This window comes from Ovis aries, chromosome 11, assembly GCF_016772045.2.
Source record: "Ovis aries strain OAR_USU_Benz2616 breed Rambouillet chromosome 11, ARS-UI_Ramb_v3.0, whole genome shotgun sequence".
Classification (NCBI taxonomy): Eukaryota; Metazoa; Chordata; class Mammalia; order Artiodactyla; family Bovidae; genus Ovis; species Ovis aries.
In genome coordinates, this window is record NC_056064.1 from 41,863,390 (window position 1) to 41,887,812 (window position 24,423).

Sequence of the window (24,423 nt, forward strand, 5' to 3'; positions counted from 1 at the left end):
CGGGCGGGGCGCAGCGCTCCGCAGCTTCCTCCCAGGGCTGAGTGAGCGTGGAGTTTCGATTCGCAGGGCCTGCGCAGAGGGGGTCGGCCCAGCCCGCCCCCGCCCCGCCCCGGCCCGCCCCCGCCCCGCCCCGGCCCGTCCCCGCTCCGCCCCCGGCCCGCCCCCGCTCCGCCCCCGGCCCGCCCCCGCTCCGCCCCGGGCTATGTAAGGCGGCTCCGCGTGGCTTCGTGCCACCGCTAGACTCCGTGTCCCTCCGCGCAGGCGGGCGGCCCCGGAGAGCTAGTGCTGCGAAGGCGGCGACGGCGGCGACCCCTTCTCATCATGGTGAGCGGGAGGGCTGGGCCGGGACCCTAATGCAAAACGAGAGTATTGGGGGACTTAGGGGCGGGGGGGAGGAAGTGGCATGCAAATGAGGACTCGAGGTTCCGGAGTTGAGTCGGGGCTTTCTTGGCTGAGGTAGGGGCGCCGCGGGGAGCATGGGGAGAGGGGTTGGCGCTGGAGAAAGAAGGGAAGTAGCGAATCGAGCCTCAGAAGCAGCTCCCTCGGAGCACACCCGGGTGGCGGGTGGGTCGGGGTAGCGAGCACTGGGCCGCTGGGCGGGCATTCGGCACCTCCTCCCTGCCCAGGGCCTCGTCTGAGATAATGTGCGCCTGCTGAGCTGTCTGGGTGCTGGCGAGAGGTGGGGCCTCGCGGCTTAGAGGAAAAGGCGCTTTACAGTAAAAAGTGTTGCCGCCTGTGGCTTGCGCAAGCAGGAACCCAAGTGGCTCAGAGAGGTGCTGCTGACACACAGCAAGGGGTGCGAAGACCTAGACTCCGACGCAGGTGCCCTGTACCGCCCAGTCCTGAGGCAGGCACAAAGACCACGACTTTGTGGGGGGCCCAGGGCAGAGGAGGAGGTGGCAGGCTGTGCTGAATGAAGCCCTTTGTCTAGCGCTCTCTGGCCCAGCCCCCCACCAGTCCTTCTGTGGGACCATTGTCCCCCAATCCCAGACAAGAGAGTATTATCTGTTACTGGCATTGTTGGGGGAAGGGAGGCGGTCTTTGGGTGACCCTTCTCCACCCCCACCCTCCTCGATGCCCTCAGGGGCCAGGGCAGCTGTGGTTTTACCCAGACATAGAGCCCTCCACCTCCAAAGAGGTCATCCTTAATAGAGGCCAGGAATATAAGTTAGGCTTCACTTCTAGAATCGCAGGCTTCAGGCCCTCCCCTGCAGGCACTTCCCACCAGTTTTCCTTTCAAGGTGGCCGCAGTGGGTGATCCTTGAGGCCACGATTCTCCTTAAGAGTTTGGGACTGCCCAGACAGCCCTCTGCATACTGCACAGCCAGAAGCCCTCAGGTCCCAAGGACGGAGGAGAGACCATCTAGAACCTCACGGCTTGGGAAGGCGCCCACGGCCCCGGGGGTGCCTGTCAATCAAGGGTTGGGGTGCCTGGAGTGGGGGGATTCCTGGATAGGGCCAGGCCTGAGAAGAAGAGGCGAGGCTGGCGGGGCGGCCCTGCGTGACCTGGCTGACGCCTGTCTTCCCCTCCTCACACAGAGTAGAGGCTTCTCCCGAAAGAGCCAGACGTTCCTGCCCAAGGTCTTCTTCCGCAAAATGTCATCCTCAGGGGCCAAGGACAAGCCAGAGCTGCAGTTTCCCTTCCTGCAGGATGAGGAGACGGTGGCCACGCTGCAGGAGTGCAAGACGCTCTTCATCCTGCGAGGCCTGCCTGGGAGCGGCAAGTCCACGCTGGCCCGGTTCATCGTGGACAGGTACCGGGATGGCACCAAGATGGTGTCTGCCGACAGCTACAAGATCACCCCCGGCGCCCGGGGGGCCTTCTCCGAGGAGTACAAGCGGCTGGACGAGGACCTGGCTGCCTACTGCCGCCGGGATGTCCGGGTCCTGGTGCTGGATGATACCAACCATGAGCGGGAGCGGCTGGAGCAGCTCTTTGAGCTGGCCGACCAGTACCAGTACCAGGTGGTGCTGGTGGAGCCCAAGACGGCCTGGCGGCTGGACTGTGCCCAGCTCAAGGAGAAGAACCAGTGGCAGCTGTCAGCAGACGATCTGAAGAAGCTGAAGCCTGGGCTGGAGAAGGACTTCCTGCCGCTCTACTTCGGCTGGTTCCTGACCAAGAAGAGTTCCGAGGCCCTCCGCAAAACTGGCCAGACGTTCCTGGAGGAGCTGGGCAACCACAAGGCCTTCAAGAAGGAGCTGCGACACTGTAGGTGGCGGGGTGGGTGGGTGGGGCACTCAACCTTATGAGCCCCCTTGCTAGCTGGGCATAGGGTGCTGCGTGGCTGGGACCATTGTTCTCCAAGCTCTTGGGGGATGCAGCGGGGCTCACCTGGCGCTGGCAGAGGTCTCCTGGGGCGGTGCACACGCAATGGGACGTGGGAGAGATGTTCACCAGGGACTTTCCCTCTCACCGTCTCCCCAGCTGCCCTCTCCCAGCCTGGAGCTAGACCACCGACCCTGTCTTAGAGGTGGGGAGAGCAAATTGCATACTGTCATAATAGGAAGTACATCAACATTTCATAGAACCCTGGAGGGAGAGTCTGGTCCAATGTTTTCAAATTCATTTTTAGCTGCAGAACCGTTTTCTAAAATACAATATGCCATGGAGTCCTAAGCTGCAGAAAACTTACTACTAGAACTATTGTAAACACCAGCGGGGACGGTTCCCAGGCCCTGAGTTAGCCAGTGCACCTCCTGTGGTATTGCACAGCTCCAGAGAACAGTCTGCTAGAGTCCAACCTCATTTTTGCAGATGGGAAATGCACAGAACGGATGTGGGATTTGCCCAAAGCTATCTTGAGAGCCCTAGACTCTATCGCCTCTAGAGGAGCCTTCCCTTACTGGGTCGGACCAGAGTGCCCTCCTGCTGTTTGCTCCACAGAGAAGAGAGATTTGGGATAGGGAAGGGCCCCCTAGTGGCTCTTCTCCTCCAGTGACCTGTGGGGGACATGTCACCCACCCACTAATCATCTCTTCTTTTAACACATTCCTAGTTGCCCCCCACCCATCAATTTTAGACTTGAAATATCCCCGCCGGTGTTTCTTTGGGTTGTCAGAGGTGAGTTGTGCCTATATATGTCCTCCAAGGACTTTTCTCAGCTCCTAAGATACGAATGCTGGCAAAGCGGGAAACCAGGATGCCTACACCACCTGGTGTGAGCTGTGCCTGTGAGTGGTGTGACAGAGACACACCCGAGGCAGGGCTCCTGGTTAGCACTGGTTCTGCCCTGTAGAGTGACTGCCTCTCCGAAGCTGCATTTATCATTAAAAATTGGGATCCTCAACCTCCTAGAGATCCAGTGGTTAAGAGCCTGCATTTCCAATGCAGGGGGCATGGGTTCAGTCCCTGGTCTCAGAACTAAGATCCCACATGCCCCCCGGCATGGCCAAAAAACCAAAACCCCCTGGTGTTCCTCTGCATAGGACAGCACAGGAGAAATGTGGTGGGCCACAAACAAGGCCTGCCATCCGAGCGGGGGTCTCCCTCCCCTGTGGAGGGTGAGCTGCATCCTCACAGGGACTCAACCCTGGGAGCTAACAGGAAAAGCCTAGTGATGGAGAAGCTAGCCTTAAGGTTATCCCATTATCTCCTAAGACCCTTCCTGTACCCATTACTTTCTAAGACCCATTGTAGCCTCTCATCCACCAAAGGAGGCTGCAGGCTACCTATTGTGCCAGTGACCAGCTGTTTCTTGTTCCAGGGGCCCCAGCTGAAATGGGTCATGGTTGATAGTTATCTGGGTGGTCACCTCCTATTGTATCTGATTGACAGATGAGAGTCACTCACTTGCCCCAGGTCCAGCAGCTTGGAAGTGGGCTGGCTGTTGTGCTCTTTCTGGCTCCTTCCATTATACCACACAGTTCCCCTCCTCTTTTCTTTCTAGTCCCTTTTTCATGACCTGCTTCCCTGATTTTTCAGATGTGTAGCTCTGTTGAAGCTCAGATTCCCTTGGCTTATGCTGCCTTCCCCTGGGTTACAAGTGCCTTAGTTTTCAAGTCTGGGTAAGAGATGTAAAAATTTGCAGAACAAAAAGCAGAGAACTTAAAACACCTTTTCATAGCACTAGAGTTGCTTTAATTGGACCAACAAATGAATGGCAGTAGATTGCTCAATTACAGTGGATCGCAAACTTAAGCTCCATGTTGGATGTTTTTCCTCTGGCTCTCCCAAGCTCTTGGTGATAGCTGCTGCGATGCCCCTACTCTCCCGCCCTGACCACCCTCCTTCTCCCCCCGCAGTTGTCTCTGGGGATGAGCCCAGGGAGAAGATTGAACTGCTCACCTACTTCGGGAAGAGACCGCCAGGCGTGCTGCACTGCACAACCAAGTTCTGTGACTACGGGAAGGCCGCTGGGGCAGAGGAGTATGCCCAGCAAGATGTGAGTGCTCCCCAGGAACCTGGCGGAAGCGGGGAGAGGGCAGGCCCCTCTGGAGACCAGAAACCAGCAGCCTGTCGGGGAAAGTGGAGTCCGCCCCAGCAGCTTAGTGGTACTGAGCTCAGTGGCCCCGCGAGGCAGTGGCACCAGCTTGTGCTGTCGCCCAGGGGCCTTCCCCTTCTGCAGATGCGCAGGGAATGCTGGCTTCTAAGCCTGTGTGCACTTCCAAAGGCTAGAAGTCCCTTACCCCAGGAGCCTGGTGCTCTGAAGTCCCTGTCCTGAGCCTGAGGCCTGGTAGTGCCCTGGAATGGGGAGTGTCGGATGGAAAGGCTCATTGGCTTAAGGGCACCAGCCCCTCCCCTGCCTGCAGGCTACCTCCGTCTCCTACCCACAGCCTCTCATATGGGGTCCTTAACCACCTGGCTTGGCACCCTGGTGTGCCTGGCTGACCCCAGCCTCCTTCAGGTTGCCTCTGCAGGAAGGCGGTCCCTGACCCTCTGCCAGCTCCCTCACTTCTCTGCCTAGTTTAACAGCCATTTTACCTACTTGTTCAGTGGTCTCCTCCCACACGAATGGAAGCTTTCACCTCGTATCCCTAGCGCCTCCCACAGTTGCACGAACAAACACGCAGCGCACACTTTCACTCCCACCTCTAACTGTACATTCATTTAGCAAGATTTACTAGGCACCTGTTAACTGCCAGACAGGGCTTCCCAGGTGGCTCAGTGGTAAAGAACGTGCCTGCAATGCAGGAGACTCAGGTTCAATCCCTGGGTTGGGAAGATCCCCTAGAGAAGGGAGTGGCACTCCCTTATTCTTGCCTGTAGAATCCCATGGACAGAGGAGCCTGGTGGGCTACAGTCCGTGGGGTCACATAAAATAGGGCATGACTGAGCACACGGGCACGCACACGGTAGACACTGTTGGGATGAGGGGTCATGAGCAAAATAGGGGAGTTTTTTATGGTCAAAATGGGAGAGATGGGCTTGCTGAGAATCAGGTATACTGTAAGCCACAGTGTATGGAGTAGATTTTGATCAAAGGCCTTTATTTCTGCCCTCGCCCCGCCCTCCAGGATATTGTCTGGATACCAGGGGTGCTTTTAAGGGGTGAGTTGAGTAGTAACGACAGCAGCCCTTGCTAGGTCCTCAGTCCTCACCCTGAGGAAGCTTCAGCATCAGCCCTCTCTTACAGGTGAATGAGCCTTGGAGCTCGTGGGTGGGGAGCCCAGGCCTGAGCTCAGGAAGCCTGGCGTCGCTCACCCCTGCTGTCTCCTGCCTCCTCTGGCTCTTTCAGGCAGCCTGGCCAGTGTCAGTGGAACGACGTCCACCTGGCACCAGGCTCTCTGCTTGTGGCGCTCACTGTCCCTTCGCTGCCACCACCTCTAGCTCGGTCCTCTGCCCTCTCCCCCCCTCTGTAGGTAGTGAAGAAATCCTACTGCAAGGCCTTCACGCTGACCATCTCGGCCCTCTTCGTGACACCCAAGACGACGGGAGCCAGAGTAGAGCTGAGCGAGCAGGAGCTGGCCTTGTGGCCGAACGACGTGGACAAGCTGTCCCCCTCTGACAACCTGCCACGGGGCAGCCGTGCACACATCACCTTGGGCTGCGCGGGTGACGTGGAGGCGGTGCAGACGGGCATTGACCTGCTAGAGATTGTGCGGCAGGAGAAGGGGGGCAGCCGCGGCGAGGAGGTGGGTGAGCTCAGCCGGGGCAAGCTCTACTCCCTGGGCAGCGGGCGCTGGATGCTGAGCCTGGCCAAGAAGATGGAGGTCAGGGCTATCTTTACGGGATACTATGGGAAGGGCAAGGCCGTGCCCATACGCAGCGGCCGCAAGGGTGGCTCCTTTCAGTCCTGTACCATCATCTGAGTGTCCTGGGCCACCTGCCCCTTCTTTACAACGGAAGGGGGAGGGGAGGGGAGCATCCCTCTGCTTGATCTTTGATTTTTTTAATTTTTTACTCAAAGTTAACTTTCCTGTAATTTTTAAAAACTTGTAAAATAACTGCTCTCTTTTCCTGCCCACCCCTTTCCCCTCTAACGCTCAAGCTTTCAACACAAGGGGGTGGGTAGGCGTCATTTAGGAACCTGGACCACAGTTGACCAGGCTGGGCCAAGTTTGGCCTGGACTGGAGCCACAAGCCCAAGCCCTGCTTCCAGTTAACAGGCCCCCCAGGCCCACTGCCCCGCACAAGGCTGGCTAGTGGGGTGGGACACCCCAGCACTGCAAGTACTCATGGGGTGGTCACCAGCCACAAAAAACTAGTGGTGGATTTGAGATGGGAGGATCCCTGGGTTTTGAGCCCATTTCCTAATCAGAGTGTACTATTTTCCAGGGTAGAGAAAGGGTTTATCTTACACTTTTGGTCCTAAGTGCCTGTCCCCTCCTCACACTGTAACTAGGTTAACAGTTTGACAACTAGGGGACAGAGTAGGCAGCAGCCACACCCCAGGCTGGCTGCACGTCTCACCCGGGGAAAGGGGTGGGCTTCCATCCGTCCAGCCGTGTGGCCCTGCTGTGTTGGTGGGGAGATCAAGGCCAGAGACAGAGCCTCAGTGAGAAAGTACCAGTCTTGCCATCTGCCGAGCCTATCCTGCCTCCTTGGTGCCTCTGGAGGCCTTTGTGTCTCTGCTGAAAGGGGTCAGTGGGCACCAAAAGCCAGTGGAGTGGCCCCTGGCTGTCACGGGCCAAGCCCTATCCGGTGCCTCTGGAAGGAGGGGTTTTAACACTGCTGTAGGAGCTGGGGCTCCTGGGGTGCCCTCCACTGCCCTCCGCTCAGTAACGGCCTTGCTAATCAGGCTGTCACCTGACAGAAGTGCCTGGACAGAAGTTACTCTCCCGGCTTTGCCCAACCTCAGCAACTTGTAAGACTGATAATGAAATAAATTGTGTTAATCCTAGCTGCGTGCATCTCTCTCCCCCTGTGGCCCGCTCAGTCTTCCTTGGGGCAAGGGCAGGGTGCGTTAGGACTGCCTTTGTCCCCCAGCTTGGGGCCATCGGTCCTGTCTCCCCTCTGCGGGCTGGGCACAGCTGTGGCGAGGCTGGGCAGCTGAACAGTGTCGGCTTTCATGAGGAGGCAGAAGGGAGAGAGGCTGGCCTTGGAGGCGCAGAGACAGCAGGGGTTGGCTGAATATGAGGGACACGTAGCACAAAGCAGCCCCCCGCCCCCAGTCACTGGGCACAGGCCCCCAGGTGTGCCCAGCCAATCCAATCAGAGGGACCTCAGGAAGACCCTGAGTTCTCCAGGGAGGGCCACCTTCAAGTCAGTGCCACTTAAAACACAAGGGAAGAACTGACATTCAAGAATCTCTTCCAGGCTAACAAAAGGCCTGGTTGGCTACATGGGAACTTCCCAGGCCTAATGCAGTCAGCATTTCACTATGGTCTTTGCAGTGAAGGGAGAAGACGGAAAACAAAGGGGCCGAGGCTCAGAAGGAAGAGAAATAGTTAGCTATTTGGGCCAAGGTCTTTACGTAGCCATCTCTACTTAGCAGAATACCAAAAATCGGAGCTTCAGCCAAAGCCTCAAGTGTCTGCCTGGATGTCCTGAGATGATTCACCACAAACACAGAGCTTGACCTGAACAGCATGACCAATGCCATTGCTTCCTGCCCCCGCTTGCCTTCCATGCAGAAAGGGACACGCGTGGAGAAGGCTAGGGGTGTTTGCTAAGAATTCCAGCTAATGAGCTGATGTCAGCACCCATACCACTGGGCCCAGGAGCTGCCTGTCCCACTTGGAAAGGGTCTGAGGGTCAGGGAGGCAGGATTGTGTCTTTGTTGCCATCTCCCTCAAGCAGCGGGAACTGTGAACGCCTGTATAAATCTGAGTTAGCCCAGCCGGGCACCTGGCACCCACTTTGGACACATGTAGCTTCTAGTGATTTCTAGTGGCCCTGAACTCACTGCCCCATGACTGGCATCAGGCTGGGCCCCAGAGCATCTCCAGGGCCTGCTTAGCATGCATGTGCTAAACAGATTTTTGAGGGGGCACCCACACCCCTCGTGGGATGGCTGACTGACCCTGAAGTCCACGTGGGCATCCACTCCGTGCCGGGGGCCCAGGTCTGGCCCCGCTGACTGGAGTGACAAAAAGCAGCTGCCAGAGCAAAGTGCCAGAAAGGGTCAAAACATTTTATTCTCTTAATTTTTTTTCTTTTTTAATAAAGTTAAACAGTAAAACAAAAATTCACAAGCTGCCCTGTCCGCCCCCCGCCTCCCTCCCCTCCCCGCAGTCTTCGGCGCTGGCTCCCTTTCCTTCACCCCACTCACACAGACACAGGGTATCCAACTGAGAAAACGAAACTGCTCTAAGGACGTGGAGACATGATGAAGGGAGGAGGTGAATTGTGTCCACATTCGAGGTTAAGCTGAGCAAGTCTGCATTTTCTGGATTCTGGGTGGTGTCCTTTCATTAGCCAAACTGAAAAAAGAAATTCCCTGGACCAGAAGCTGCAGGGAAAAGAAGAGTTTGTCAACTGGCTCTGAGTTTCCGAGGGAAGATCACTCTGCCCTGGTTACGAAGCGCTGCTTCAACCGCGAGGGGAAAGCCACCTGAGAGTATCAAACAGGCTGGGCCCTGGGGTGCAGGAGGCCCACGAGCAGGTGGCATGTGTGAAACACCGTCACCCTCACAGGGACGCTCTGGGCAGACACTTCCCTGGCCACAAGCAGGTGTGGCTTTTGTGCTCCCGGAAACCTACCCCCCACCGCCCCCGCCCATCCTCAGCAGCACCCAAGGGGGTGGATGTCCTGCTAGAAGAGGATTCTGCCGCCTCCACTGATGGGCCTCTCTGACTCTCAGAGTGCTGCCTAACGGGGGGCCCTGAGTTGGCTTGTGGCCTGGGAACTCAGGCATACCCACCTTCAAAGCTGAAGCCCCCAGGACCGCCGAAGAACGCCTTGAAGATGTTGTTTGCATCAAAATCTGTAGAGCAAAATAAGGAGCAGAGAAAGCACAAGGTGAAAAAATCCGCAGTGTGTGAAGAGGAACTTAACAGAGAATGGGTCTCCAAAGCTCTCCCAGATAACAATCACTTCCCTCCTTTCCCCAAAGTCATGGTCGAGAGGCAGGCCCACTACTTGATCCCACTTTGTTCTGTTCTACTTCCAAGTGTGTCCCAAAGGAAGCTTTCCTTGCCTCAACCCACTTTGCTGCGCCTTCTCCACAATGGGAAAGGCCATTTGCTCCTATACACTGTCTCCCTATGATGCTGGGGCTGCTCCTGAAAGGACCAGACTCTACACCTTAAGTGCCACCAGGCTGTATCTAAGAATGAGACATGGCTGAATGCATGCATGTGATGCCATACTCTGTCTACATCATATGCCAGAAAAAAAGCTGCCCGGTGGCAATCACAGTGTTGGGACTGGCATACATTAGATCATTCCCAATTAATACTCAACAAAACCTAAGGGGGAAGCTCAAGCAGCCCGCCCAACCCCCTCGTCAGTGACAGCAACAACACTGAACACTGCTGCCTCAAGCCTCCCCCAGAGTGGCGCTTTTCTCCTCAGGCCATGGTGGGCCTCACGTAGCCAGTCTGCCCAAGCTGCACAGGATTTACCTCCAGCGGCCAATCCCACAGGCACATGGTATTTAAAAGTAAATTCTTTGCCTGTGTATCTGCTCATCTTCCTGGCTCCCCCAGCTCAGTGAACAGCCCCACAGAATCAGCTGTGCCCAAGCCACTCTCGACTTGGTCCTCTGCCTCTCCTGACACGCTCAGCAGCCAACTCCTGCCGATGCCGTCTCCCAACCGTGCCCTCGATCCTCTTCTAGTGATCCTGTTTTCCCTCCTCTTCACCTCTTCTAAACCAGCTCTCCTCACTGCCATCACAAATATAACTCCAGAGCTGAAATCAGGTCCACGGCTCCCTTTCTTAAACCCTTCAACAGCTTTTGACTGCTTACAGCTCTTCTCAACTGCTGGGTAGAGCAATGTTTATTCTTGTTAAAATTAGGTTTGTAAAACACACCCACCCACCCTGAACTGGCGAGGCCAGGGTTATCTATATAGCATCATCAACCTTATTTTTTTAAGTTCCGATTTTCTCAGTGGAAGAGAAAGGGCTGGCATTAGAGGCAGTGGTTTGAGAACTGTGCACAGCTCAGGGCTTCTTTTATCTCTAACTGAGCTCACAGTGACCAATGATGCTCTCAGCTACGCTTCACTTCATTCTAAGTCTTCTGGGGAAACTGAAGTCTGTGAGGGCTTATGGGAATGTGCCAGACACATAAGTATCAGTCATCAGACACTTTGCAATGGGAGAAAAAAAACTTGTAGCCAAAAGGAAAAACCCAATGTTTCCTGTAGCCTCTAAGGCCTGCTGAGGTCTGACCCAGCTACTGTGTGGCTATGCCCCAGGCACCCTCTACCCTCCTAGCCAAGCCCTGGTCACTCCCCTACAGTGCTGTGCTTTTCTGCATATCCAAGCTTTCCCTTGCTAATGCTGACCTCGGCACTCACTCTGTACCCCTGGCACCTGCTATACTTGACTGCCCTCAATGGGCTCCATGTCTATCAGACCAAGGGTCAGACTTGGCCGGTGGACCAGGGTTTGAAAACCCTTGGACTGTGGGTTTGATTCAGCTTTGTTATTTTCCATACCCATCACAGCACCTCACACATAACAGCTACTCCTCAGAGTGCACTTAACAAACTGTTGGGCACTACTGGCTGATGGCATAAGACACCCCCACCCCACTCCTCTGCCCACAGAATGTCTTCAGGAAAAATGCTAACATTTCACAGGTGTCAGGTTCAACCCAGGCCACCCCAACCAGCTCCCAACTTACCACCCATATTCATGCCCTCTTCGTCAAGGTCTTGTCCACTGTCATAGCGAGTCTTTTTCTTGGGATCAGAGAGAATGGTAAAAGCTTCTCCGACTTCCTTGAACTTTTTCTCCTCCTCTTTCTGAACTTCGGCACTGGCTCCACTGTGCCGATCTGAAGGGAGGAATACAGGAAGAACTCAGAGTCTCAAGAAAACAGAGTTCAAGGGAAAGACTACATTACGTCTCATTTTACAATCCAGTACTTCCCACATGTGGAGTATACAGAACCGAGCGCCACCTAATTCCAGCTGAGGAGCCTCTCTGAGGTTCTGGTGCTGGACTGACCATGGCAGCAGCCGGCCCAACCTGCTCCTCCCACTGAGCCCCACTCCCCAACCGATCTACCTGGATGGTGCATCAAGGCCCGCTTCCGGTAGGCTTTCTTGATCTCGTCCTCAGAGGCATTCTTGTCTACACCAAGAATCTTGTAGTAATCTTTCCTCTTACTCTTCTTTAGTTCTAACTGTGCATTTTTAAGGAGCTGTTTGTGTTCTGGAGGAAGACATTTAGCGTCAACCGATAAATCTGTTTTTGGCTTCCTTTACCAAGTCCCAGCCCAGATGCCCTGGAGTCAGAAGCCCTGTTAACCATACAACGGGCTTTTATGATGATTTCTTGTGGAGATTTAAAAATCTATTTATACTCAGGTTCTTCACATCAGCCTCATCACACAGAAAATGAAAGTGGCAGGGAGAACTAGGGACCAGAAAACAGGTGCCTTGTCCCACATTTGGGATCTCGGCTCACTTCTTCCAATGAGCTCCAGGTTCACCCTTGAATCAGACAACTCCTGTGTCCCGTTTTAGGACCTACAAGTGAACACGTGCTCAAAATTCTTTACCTTTTGTTTTCTCCGTCTGATATACTTTTTCATAGTCCCTTACTGCTTCTTCATACTGTTCTGTGTCCAAGTAACTGAAAAGGAAATACAGGGCAGTACAGTGACGTAAACAGCAATGGCCTTTGGTATCAATCTAGGGAGAGAGGCATGGCTCAAGCAAGAGACATAAACTTTTGGTTGAGATGCTTCATGAAATAGGAGTTCTTAAGCTAGCCACAAGAAAACTTCGCTACCAATTCCTCAAGAAAAAGAGAGAGGTCTCACGCCACTTGCACCCACCAGCAAAGTGATACATTGCTCTGAGGAGAAAGCAACCAAGGGGAGAACGCTCCTTCTGATTTCACTCAGAGCCACCGAGAGGCATCTGGATCACCTTAGGAGAGACCATGTGAAGGCACCTACTTGACACTTGGGACTGAAACAAGGGAGAAAAATTATCAAGTGAGATCAATGGATATGGAAGAGTTTTGAAACCGAAAGTGCCATAAACATGCGGGGCCAGCTCCAATCCAGAGATGTGGGATTAGTCAGCCACGAGAAGGATCAAGTTCAAGGTGGTGGCTGCCGCAAATGCTTCCATTAAGACTAGTCAGTCCGAGAGATATAGGTTAGTGAGACAGAAAAGGAGACTGTGAACACAGGCTTGATTCTCTTTCAGTGGCACAGAGGAAGGAGGGACCCTGACCCAAGATGGGAGGAAACCAGCTTGACAGGCTGATCGCCAAATCTTATGTCTCTTCCACAGAAATAAAGTGGCATTTTCCTGATGATATCACTCGCTCCGAGACTGGCCTACTGATTGAACAGACTCTTGTAGGAATTCCAGAAACAGTCACCATCAGCTGGGGAGTGGAGAGTGACCACACAGTGCAGCTTGCCAACTGCAGAGAGAGGTTCAATTTCTCAGACCGCTGCTACCCAAGCTCATCTTTGCGAACATCACATAGCACCCCCAGGCCTAGAGGCCAGGGCGGAGGGAGCATTACTGATGGGGCTGGCGAGAGACAAGCCCAACATTCTTAGGCATCTCCAAATTTCTGGCCACATCTTGATTCATGACTTTTAAAAAACGGCGCAAAACCAATGCCCCAGAAATGCAGGGCACAAATGCTACTAAGAATGCAGAGAGCCCATTTTCAGGATTAAGTATAATAATATAAACTGAAGGAACACAAAATTAGTAACAACTCTGGGTAAAGACTGACGTGACAAAAAAGCTAACCCGATGGACCTTCCAGACCCTTACATAACGTACTAAATACACCTACGTTACAGTTGCACTTCACACTTTTTTAAAAAATTCAAGGACATCCTAACATTAGAGAAAACAATGTTGAAAAGAAAAAGAAAAGTAGAGCTTTAGGGGAAACGGAAAGCTCCATTCAGCCCGTGACAGGAACTGCAGCAAAGGTCCGGCCTCTCCCCACCAGTGGGGTGAGCTGACGCAGATCCCAGCAGCACTCAGGCTTCTGGGAAGGCTTCAGCCTGAGCTAATCTCCAGGACGTCTCATCAGTCCCAGCTGCTCCAGGGGGCTGTTGCCAAGTTCTCAGCCAACTGTGCCCAACAGTGCAAGCTGTGCTCTGTGGCAGGATCTCACAGCAGACCTACGCAGAGGACAGTTCTGCTTCTCCCACAAAGATAAGGAGCTATCTGACCAAAGCAATTTCTGTTTATTGCACACATATAAATAAAACATAATCTTTCCTCCCATTACCCTCCTAACAAATTCAGAATTTTCTGTTCTCTTCCCATTCCCTGTTCAAACGCTTCAGAGTGTTCCACTGAGTTGATACAGTCTTAGGTTTCCAGTCACGCCCTCCCTACCAGACATTTAGGTGAGAGTCTGCTTTTTTTTCTTTAACAGTAACATTGCCGTAAACATGGATACAATACTTTCTATCTGTTAAAATAAGTCTCTAGCTGGTCAAAGGGTACACTCCACTTCTGTATTCCAAAGCTTCCATGTATGTCTGCAAGTGGTATGAAAAGACGAGATGACTGATAGATAGTCTCATAGAATCTGTAATATAATTGTGTGTGTGACAGACTTAGTCATCTACTTTAGAAATTCACTTAAGAAAAACAAAAAAGCACTACACAGGAGAGCAGTTTTCCTATTTTTCACAAACGTGGATAATTTGGGGCACACTAAATGGGAGGCAGCCCATGCTCTCACCACTGGTGAGACTGGGGAGCCTGAGGAACTATGAGCTTGCTCACCAGGTAGCAGTAGTAACACCTGTCCTTTGGCTAGGACACTCCACAAGGAACACGACAGCTGTGGGAGGACTGGGACATAACAAATGGGTCTTCCTCTAGGAACTTTAAAAGACAGAACGTTCTTCTCTGTCTGGGAAATAATCTGAAGTAAGATGGATTTGGGGGAGCGGTCTCTCTCAGCCCTTGCTCATGTTCCTGTCTGGAGAAGAGTCTAGCGGCTTCAAAAATAAGATGAACAAGTATGCTGCAGAGCAACCTGACTCTGAAGGAAATTTAAGCGCTGGATCTAGGCAGGCACATCCTGGCTCATAAATAACCTCGCCAGACAAGGATATTTCAAAGGGGACTTCCCTATACTGCAGGGATGTGGAGCCAGATTAAATCCCTTCCTATGGAAGCACTGTCTTCCCTAACCCAGAACATACAGGATAGGCACAACTCTAAACTACCACAAGAGACACCTTATTCTTCCTCTTCCAAGCACCATACAGTCATTCAACAAAGCATTAATTGAGTGAGCACCTACTGTGTGCTAAGCACTGTGTCAAGTTAGAGCAAAAGTGTACAACACAAAATAAAATCTCCAAAGGAAATGGATTTTAAACTTTAACAAAAGGAATTTGGGTCAGGCATCAGAGGAAACTTACTGACCGTGAGGGGCGTAAGACACAGGCATGGGAGACTGAGGGAGCTTGTGCAATCTCCTCCGCTGGAGGTCTATAAAGATAGCTCTAGGGCTGGAACAATCCCACCTAGAGGCAGGGGGAAGGACCAAATGACCTCACAACATCCCCGGGTCTGCTTCATCATCCACAGTGCAATTCCCCTGGCAGGCCAGCAGCAATGCCCTCTTCCCCCCACCCACCAGAGGCACTTACCACTGAGCTCTTCTCAAGTAGGCTTTTATATAAGTGTCATCGAGCTTCACTGCATTTGTGCAGTCTTCTATTGCATCATCTAGTTTCCTAAGCTTCAGGAGAGAGAGAGCAGTCATACTTCACATCTTCGGTGACTGAGGGAGCCCAGAAGCTGTGGCCATGGGTTCAGAATTCTAAGAGGATCCATTAGTCATGCTGGCCCACTGTCACATTCATTCTTAGAAAGCTAGTCCCTCAGAGGGCTAAGGACACCAAATTCAAAATTGGGTTCTTTTCTAAGTGATGGAAGCCAGGCACACTTAGCTGCAAGCAAAAACCACATCTACTGTTTCAGGTTAGTGCCCAACCAGACATGGCAAGAGGAAGGGTGGTTCTTGCCGCCTATTCTTTAGAGGCCAACTGCAGGAATAAGAATTACTGTAATTTTTTTAAACCACTAGGACTCTGCAAGAGTAAGGAGCCTATTCTTGTTTCCTGATGGTTGCGTGGGACAGCACTTAGGGTATTTTCCAATGAGCAGGGTGACCATTGGTTATACTGGAGAAAGAACTAAGCCTGTCTAATATTCTCATGCCCTCAGAATCCCTCCTAAAAAAGAATCACTTGGTTAGGCAAAAAGAAGCAACACTTGCTTTAAAAATTGTCTCAATGCCTTTAGCCATTCTCTTTTTTTTTTCCCCCAGCTATTTTTTTACTATAAGAAAGAATCTTGAAGAACAGGTGGGAATATCCTTCCAAACTGTCCCTCAAGTGTCCCTAAATTCCACAGAAGAAATAAAAGCTTGCCTCTCAGAAGTTCGTTCCTCATAAGCTGAAATATTAACCTTTTCTCTTCTCATCTGGTTTACCCTCACTGGGCAAAGTTCCCAAGACTTTTTGTTGGCCCTGAAAAATATAGGCCCCAAGTCACAGACCAAGTGCTTACCTTGGAATTAACCGTACCCCGATTACAGTAGAGTTTAGCATTTGTTTTTATATTGTTGGGGTCTATCCCCAGGGCTTCTGTGTACAGTTCATATGCTAGCTTGTAATTTCCTTCTTTAAATGCTTTATTTCCATCTTCTTTCTTTGCTTTAAGTGCTTTGGCATTCTATAGAGAAAAGCAAGGGGAGTTTCAGTTCACATCCAGAAAGGCTCAGACCACTGCAGAGAGTCCAGGGTCTATTTTCTGTTTCTTAGATCCCAGGATGACCCCCTACCCTGCCCAACCCCACCACCTAGGCTATTTGTTGCTCACTGGTGCTTGCTACGGAGTGGACAGGAGAAACCGAGATTTACAAAACAATACCAATGAGACCTGTGCTACCCAGAGTTTACCTCTCTCTACTCCCCAGGATAAGCATGACTATCTTTTCTTCACTGAAGGAAGAAAAAAAGAAAAAACACTGAGATATTAAAAGGATCTGACTCTAAATTATCGTATTTACCTTCAGGCAAATACAAAGTTGTCCTGAAATAAATTCTAATGAAAGAACCAAGCATCCTGGCAAGGTGGGAAGAAGTGTTATCACATTCCCTGTGACTGGCCGAAACCTTTCACCCTGTCATAAAGGTGCAAAAAGGAAGCTTTCTTTCCCACCCAGATCTGGTGCCTAGAACTTACTCTGCAAGCAACGCAGGCCTTCTCGTGGTCAGGAGCCATCCTGAGAGCCTGTACAAAAAACTGAACCGCCTTCTCAATACAATCTTCATAATAAAGGCAAAGACCTCGTACATACAGAGCATCAGCATTGGTGGAATCCATTCGTAAAATGTCACTGCAACAGCCAGAAAGGGGCACATTCAGCTGTGGTCTGGATTTCCCTCACCGTTACTATCATTTGGCCTTTTTTCTTTTTCCTTGACCATGTGTCTAATATGGAAAGAATCCAAAGGTAGATTCCCAAGAACTCCTCCAAAATTACCCGTTCCCTCCTTTTACACACTGTGTCTCACAATCTTTAATTAGAACAGGGTTGGCAGATACAGCCCACAGGACCAAATTCCACTTGCTGCTGGATTTTGTAAATAACGTTTCCTTGAAATCCAGCAATCCTATTTGTTTATCTATTATCTATGGCTGCTTTTACACTGTAGTGGCAGAGTTGAAATGTTAACAGAGACCACACAGCCTGCAAAGCCTAAAGTGTTTACTAACTGGTACTTTACAGTTTGCAAACCCCTTGAGTAGAAACAAAAGAACACTTAACATCTGTTCTTTTACATACAGGTCAAGTACCTATTGAACTTTGTAAAACCCTTAGGTTTTCAGACCTGGTCTAACCTTTGGCTTTAAGTCCCAGGAAGGTCTGATCACCCTATCTATAGGACCGTACGTACTCCTGATGTAGAGAGCTGCTGGACAGCATTTGTCCAGTGCTATCTGGCATTTCACTGCAGAACTGGCTTGGCTTCATACCTGGCCACAGACTGTGCTTCTGGGTAACGACCCAGCATTGCTAAACATTCTGCTTTGAGGATTTTGAAGCGATGGCAGGCAGGGGCATATTCTAGGGCACGGTCCATGCAAAAAACAACCTATGGGGAAAAAGAAAGCAAATGAGATTCTTCATCCTGAACTCCAGAAATGTCTTCACTTTAGTCTGGTCACAGGTAACAGAGAGATTTAAGGGAAAGTAATGCCAGAGGTTTAAAAACATTCCTAAATTACCAGATTAAACCACTGAAATGAGGAGAGCAGCTGATCCAGATGATGACAACAGCAGCAGACACTTACTGAGTATTTTATACACTAACTCATTTAATGCTCGCAACAATTTTATCAAGAAAGTTGTATTACTACCCTTATTTTTATTTTTTCTGGCTTTATTATTTTTTAAATTAACTTATCTGACTGGATCAGGTCTTCATTGCGGCACACAGGCTCTTCGCTATGGCACATGACTGTCTCTAGCTGTGGCGCCCAGGTTTAGTTGCCCCGCAGCATGTGGGATCTTAGTTCTCTTCTCTGACCAGGGATCAAAATTGTGTCCCTTGCATTGGGAGGCGGATTCTTAACCACTGGACCACCAGGGAAGTCCCTATTACCCTTCTTGACTGATGAAAAAACTAGAGATTAAACTAACTTGTTCAAGGTCACCAAAGCCAGTAAGTGATAAGAATAGAATTTGATCTCAGACACAAAGACCCAGAGCCTATAACCCTCATCACCATGCTAAGGTGCCTCCACAGGGAATCCAATCGACAGTGACTGTGATCAAAACTCTCATTCTTGGACTTCCCTGGTGGTCCAGTGGTTAAGAATCCACCTGCCAATGCAGGGGACCCAGGTGAGATCCCTGGGCTGGGAAGAATCCACATGCTGCAGGGGGACCGAGCCCACGTACTGCAACTCCTGAATTCCCACACTCTACTAGAGCCCATGCTCTGCAACAGGAGAAGCCACCACAACGAGAAGACCACACACCATAAAGACAACAGCCCCCACTCACTGCAACCAGAGAAAGCTCTCAGGCAGTAACAAAGACCCAGCGAAGCCCAAAAGAAATAAAATTAAAAAAAAAATAAAAACAACTCTCATTCTTCTAGAATACTATTATTTGCTACTTTGCATAATTCATGTTTAGCCTAGTAATAAAGACAAGGAACAGCAAAAAAGAACCTGATAGAGTCACTGTTCCCTACGCCACTGACACCACTCACAGTTTCCTCCGTCCTGTGGCGCGAGCCTCACATCTCACTGACTGCCCTGGTGGCCACTCTTCCACTTTAGAATATCCAATATATTAGTTCGCCTTCAGTGGTCCTAGACTATACTTACCACGTCACTATACTAACCAAACTGTAAGTTACACACACACACAGCTCAGATTTTTTTCAGTCTTTCAGCTTAATAAAGATTCTCCATATATTCCCATCTTTTTTCTCAGTTTGTTCTCTGAGCTTTCACTTGTTGTTTATCTGCTATTCCTGGGAGATCCTTCTTGAATCATATTCTCCTAAGAATAACTGATCCAACAGAGAAATCTGGAGTTCAGGGACACCTATTCCCTCTAAAAACCTGGTCATCGGGATCAAGAAGTGATGAAATTTGAAAACATAGAAATAACTCAAATTCCATCAACAGGAGACTAGTTAGGTAATGTAGACATTCACAGAACAATATGTGGATCTAACGGAGAATGAAGAAGCTCTACGTACTAATATGGAAAGACTTCCAAGGCCTATTAAGTAAAAAAATTTTAAAAAGGGCAAGGTATAGAACTTTGCATAGCATTATTACCTTTCATTCAAAAGAGAAAGAGAAAAAAAAAGAAAATGAAGAATCTGTATTTGTATTTGTTGGGAATTCCCTGGTGATCCAGTGGTTAGGACTTGGCGCTTTCTCTTCCAGGGGCCGGGTTCACTCCCTGGTTGGGGAACTAAGATCCTGCAAGCCACACAGCACGCCAAAATCTGTATTTGTTTATTTATGTAGACCAAAACTGTAGCAGAAAATAGAACAAGAACAGTGCTTACCCCGGGGGTGAGAAATAGACAGATGGAAGACAAGTTTGGGGAAACACTTATCACTGTTTATACTTTCCAGCTTCTGAACCAAGAATAGCATTTATTCAAATATTTAAATTTAAAAGTAAGGGAGAGTAAGTAAACACCATGAGCTGTTGCACCTGGAAGACTTTTCTGCAGTGTCAAAAGTGGGGACGCCTCTCCTTGAATGGCACAGGTTATACTCTGGAAATTCTAAGGACCATAGGAAAATGCAGGCATTGAGTAGGTGAGTCATGGTGCTAATTTTCCCCTCCTTAAACAGAAAAAGAATTGGGGGAGAGCAGTCAGTCAAATGTAAGCAGTCACACCCTGCTGCCTTTGCTAGTTTCTGTACCGAGATGGTTTGGCTCCTGGTGGGGAGTGTCAGTTGGAGCCTCAGGGCTTCACTTCCCACCCCCACCTCCCCAGGACTATCGACAGCTGCAGGCAAAGAAGATCTTTGTTTCTTACAAGTTCATCTGTTTCCCCTGCCAGGATCATAATTCTTCATTTGTGACATCACCATGAACTACAGTGGGGGGTGGGTGGGGGTGGGATGTCACAAACAGAGGATTCTGTCACAAACTGGGGATTCTGGCTCCAGGATAGGCAAGAAAGAAAAGAAACCCAAAAGACCGCCTTTCGACACAAAGCTTTTGCTTATGTAAACCTCAGAAAACGTGACAGGAGGCAGAACTGCTTTCCAAACACACACACACACACACACACACACACACACACACACAAAGTACGAATCATACTACAAAGACACCGCGGTTACTAAAACCAAAGGACAGAAGAGGGATGCTAAGAAGTTAATGCGGACTCTATAAGCTAATCAGATATTACCAAATAAAAAGACCATCACAGTCTGTGACTTAAGAATGATTCTTAACTATACCCTTTCATCAAGCATTTGAGGACCTGCTACAGAAAGTACTGAGCAAATTCCCACATATGAATTGACAACTCCAGCTCTTGGATGATACAAACTTCTTTTAAGTGATCCTGAAAACTGATCCTTATCAGTGACTTAACCCTTTTCAGGGCCACTTACCTCCCTTTGAAACTAGTGAAAGCTGCTTCCAAGTTCCATTGCTCAAGACCTAGAAAGATACCTGCAACTCGGATACCTTTCCCGTGTTTCACACAGGTCAATCCCTTTGCCAAGTACATTTTTCATGAACTGTCATACAGCTCCATAAAGGACAGTGGTGTGCTTTCGTGGAAACGCTTAACGTCAAAAGGGTAGTGTTTATAGCCTAATGACAGGCTATAAACACTATTCAAAAACGTAAAAGGGGTCTCTGCTGCGTTCAGTTCACAGGTATTAAAGCTAGCTCTCATTATTCTAATAAAAATATGTAATCCAAACTTAATATTTAATTCCAACTGGCTTTTCCTTTACTAACTAACACACTTTTAGGCTACTACCTCCTATTAGAAATAGGGATGAACTCAAGTAACAGACCTGTACTGCTTTTTATTACAAAGTGAAATAAAATTAAGAAAAAAAAAAAAAACACTTCAACAAAAAAAAAATTTTTTTAACTCTGTTGATGTAGAACAACAGGAGCTCTCATTCCTGGCTGGTGGGAATGCAGAAGGATACAGACCACTTTTGAAGACAGTTTGATAGGTTCTTGTAAAATTTAACAAATTTTTACTATAGGATCTAGTAATTGGACTTCTTGGTATTAACCCAAAGGAGGTGAAACTTAAAGCCACACAAAAACCTGCACACAGATGTCTAGAGCAGCTTTATGCATAACTGCCCAAAACATGTTCTAACAAATATATCTCTGGAATTCCCCTCTGGGGAATGTGGATAATGGGGGAGGCTATGCAAGTGTGGGGCAGAAGGGCTATGGGAAATTTCTGTACTTTCCTCTCAATTTGGCTGTGAACCTAAAACGTTCTTAAACAAATTAAGTCTTTAAGAAAAAAAGAGGGAAAGAAATGGTCAATGCCAAATTAAAGGGAAATTATTGTTTTAGATCTTCTGTACCTTTTTATTCCTCTAATTACCACACACACACACACACACACACACACACACACACACACACACACACACACACACAGAACTTTGTGAGAGAAGTGTAGATGAGATTTCTACACAGTTGTAGTTTACCTTCCGAAAATCCCGCTTCTCAAAATCCGTTTCTGCTATTTTCTCATATTCTATGACTGCATTCGCATTCTTGAACTATACCAGAAAAATCATATAAGAGAGTTTTAATGAAGCTGTAGATTCCACAACCACAAAACCCAACAGGGCCTTGATGAATTTAAAGAAAATCAGAACCACAGACTTTTCACAAGTCATATTGGTGAAGATATAGCCAAGACTTCTTAACAGAAAGGTTAAGGCCCAACCTTCACCCTCAGTTTGAACTTAAAAGTTAGAAACATAAAATAAGAGGCACTGTCAGGGGTTTGGTGAGATTCTCACTAAAATGTATCCAACAGTAAACAAGGTACATAAGAAAATGGAATTAAAACAGGTTTTAGCTGCTAACAATTTAATTAGGATCTGAATTCATACAAATTTTTTTAACCTCACTCAAATCAGTTCCTTGATGCATCTGCCCACGCCCCACTCCCACCAACTCGGAAACTCTCTACATTTCACAGATTTTCCAAAGCTATAAGTCATATTCAAAACCCCTTTTACAAATAAGGAAGCTGAGGCTCTGAAAGACTATGAGACTTGTGCACAGTCACCCAGGTGTGGCTGATGGCAGAAGTGAGACAGGATCTCGGTTCTGATTTTCAAGTCACTATTCCTCCCAAATACACCACCGTGTTTCCTCTGATACAGACAAGGCCAAGCCCATACCTCCTGCTGGGCCTGAGCATTTTTGTGATCCAGTTCTAGGGCTCTCTGGAAACTACGACACGCCGCCATGGCATTCCCTAGAGATAGGTGGCATTTGCCTTCTCGTAGATGTCCCTAGGAGAAACACAAACGGGGAAGAAAAGGAACATGACTGGCCAAGCAGAGGGACATCAACAGCAGGAACACCCACACAAAATCAACAAGGGATAAAAAGAGCCAGAGCAGCAGTAATCAGCCAGGGGTGATTCTGCCTTCCACGGCAACATTCAGCAGTGCTAGGTATGTTGTTGCTTGTCACAACTGGGAAAGCAAGGAATCTGCTGAAAATATCCTACAATGCACAGGACAGCCTCCTACAATAAAGAATTATCTGGCCCAAAATGTTAATAATGTCAAATCTGAGAAACCCTGGGCTACAGGAACTCAAGTATAAGCAACTTAGTACCCCTGAAACAGCCCTATTACATACCCGGACGAAACTGTCATCCAACCTCACTGACTGCTGTGCATCCCCGAGAGCTTCCCGGAACTTTCCGAGCATCATCAGAGTGGCGGCTCGATTCCCATAATAGCTAGCATTTTTAGGACACATATCTACAGGAAAGGCAGAAGAATGTGAAACAAAGTTTAGCATGGGTCACTGCTTCGAAAACTCAGGGACGCCGACACCCTCAGAACTATATTAAGACAATCAAACTATAACAGGAATGTTGGCATGCTCTCTTTAAAGGCCATGGCCAAATTTTTGAGTACTTGTGCAATGGACAGTAACAATGGTGAAATCAATTCACAAATAAAAGTTATTTAGAAATAATTTATACTTAGCTTTAAAGTGTACTGATTATCTTTTAGGAGTGAGGGGTTAGCACATTTATCTTAATGATTTGTATTTTATGTAATAAGATACAAAAATGAATTTGCATTTGTTGAGTTGGAGGTGCAGACGGAGCAAGTTAGGTGAGAAAAATGCTGATACGAGATTAAAATACTGCAAACTGAGCATGTAACTAAAACTCGTTAATATCTACAAAGGTCTCTCAATTCTGGTTTCCTCCGTGTGAAACAGATCACCAGTCCAAGTTCATGCATGAAATAGGGCACTCAAAGCCAGTGTACAGGCCAACCCAAAGGGATGGGATGGGAAGGGTGGTGGGAGGGGGGTTCGGGACGGGGGACACATGTACACCCATGGCTATTTCATGTCAACATATGGCAAAAACCACCGCAATACTGTAATCAGCCTCCAATTAAAATAAATAATTTAAAAATCTACAAAGGTCATTTTCTAAGACAGTAAATGAATTGGCAATGGCTGAGAGGATTAAGGTGGATATCCTTCTGCCATATTATCTAGAATTTCTGGAACTGCCTTTAATTTGCCAAATGAAGAATCACCTGCTTGAGCCAGAGGAAGTTATTCTTTCAGGTCATTAAACACAAAACAGTTCACACAGTTAAGTTATCAATCCACTAAGCAGAAAGGTTCCTTCTTACAGAGGAGCTGTTTATAACAGCATCTGGCAAATTATTTTCCAGCATATTCCTTCTCACCTATGGCTTTTGTGTAATAGTTATAAGCTTCATTGTAATCTTTCTTGGCATAGTAGGCATTTCCTTGTTCCTTGAAAGACTCTGCTTCTCTGTAAAGGAGAGAGAAAGAGAATCATGTTACAATACCCAGGGAATGACCTCTACAATCTTATGGGAGCAATCTTTTGGTCTCGCGTCCCCGGCACATTGAGCTGAAAGTTAATGTGATACTTGAAGGAATTTATAGATTTGTTCAACGGGCTGATGGACCAAAAGGAGGTGCTAATGAGAGAATCTGAGTTTTTCGGATGCTGTATTTTTTGGTCACTTAGATACATTCAAACTAAATCAAGAAAACTCTCTCATGCTGCCTGACCTCCCTTCTCACTATCCCTACCTTTACTCATTCCCTTAGGACAGAC

General features: G+C 49.0%; 2 protein-coding genes across 5 annotated transcripts in view; one reads left to right on the forward strand and one right to left on the reverse strand.

The window, feature by feature from the left end:
- Window positions 1-232: 232 nt before the first annotated feature.
- Window positions 233-7,280, forward strand: CNP (2',3'-cyclic nucleotide 3' phosphodiesterase). Of its 2 annotated transcripts, none has more exons than XM_027974524.2 (4): window positions 233-456; window positions 1,540-2,209; window positions 4,243-4,382; window positions 5,800-7,280. In XM_027974524.2, exons 2-4 carry the CDS (start codon window positions 1,597-1,599, stop codon window positions 6,247-6,249), a joined length of 1,203 nt encoding a protein of 400 aa, XP_027830325.1. In that variant the 5' UTR covers window positions 233-456; window positions 1,540-1,596; the 3' UTR covers window positions 6,250-7,280. The 2 variants fall into 2 exon arrangements, with proteins under 2 accessions (XP_027830325.1, XP_027830324.1); XM_027974523.2 differs by having other exon boundaries at window positions 233-324.
- A 1,212-nt stretch (window positions 7,281-8,492) lies between these two features.
- The window catches only part of DNAJC7 (DnaJ heat shock protein family (Hsp40) member C7), a 28,027-nt gene continuing 12,096 nt past the window's right edge, over window positions 8,493-24,423 (reverse strand). For all 3 annotated transcript variants that reach the window (XM_004012914.5, XM_042255952.1, XM_042255953.1), the window contains 13 exons: window positions 24,023-24,111; window positions 22,941-23,065; window positions 22,472-22,585; window positions 21,764-21,838; window positions 17,558-17,676; window positions 16,763-16,916; window positions 16,085-16,249; window positions 15,160-15,251; window positions 12,061-12,134; window positions 11,565-11,711; window positions 11,179-11,331; window positions 9,244-9,306; window positions 8,493-8,831 (listed from right to left, as the gene is read on the reverse strand). In XM_004012914.5, coding sequence (XP_004012963.1) covers window positions 8,794-8,831; window positions 9,244-9,306; window positions 11,179-11,331; window positions 11,565-11,711; window positions 12,061-12,134; window positions 15,160-15,251; window positions 16,085-16,249; window positions 16,763-16,916; window positions 17,558-17,676; window positions 21,764-21,838; window positions 22,472-22,585; window positions 22,941-23,065; window positions 24,023-24,111 — 1,408 coding nt within the window. In that variant the 3' untranslated portion in view covers window positions 8,493-8,793. The remainder of the gene's footprint in view (window positions 8,832-9,243; window positions 9,307-11,178; window positions 11,332-11,564; window positions 11,712-12,060; window positions 12,135-15,159; window positions 15,252-16,084; window positions 16,250-16,762; window positions 16,917-17,557; window positions 17,677-21,763; window positions 21,839-22,471; window positions 22,586-22,940; window positions 23,066-24,022; window positions 24,112-24,423) is intronic.

Excerpts from the sequence above, each read along its gene's own strand:
- CNP (XM_027974523.2), top strand. Across the intron at positions 2,210-4,242 it reads CAAGAAGGAGCTGCGACACT|TTGTCTCTGGGGATGAGCCC; the intron begins GTAGGTGGCGGG and ends CTCCCCCCGCAG. Across the intron at positions 4,383-5,799 it reads AGGAGTATGCCCAGCAAGAT|GTAGTGAAGAAATCCTACTG; the intron begins GTGAGTGCTCCC and ends CCCCCTCTGTAG.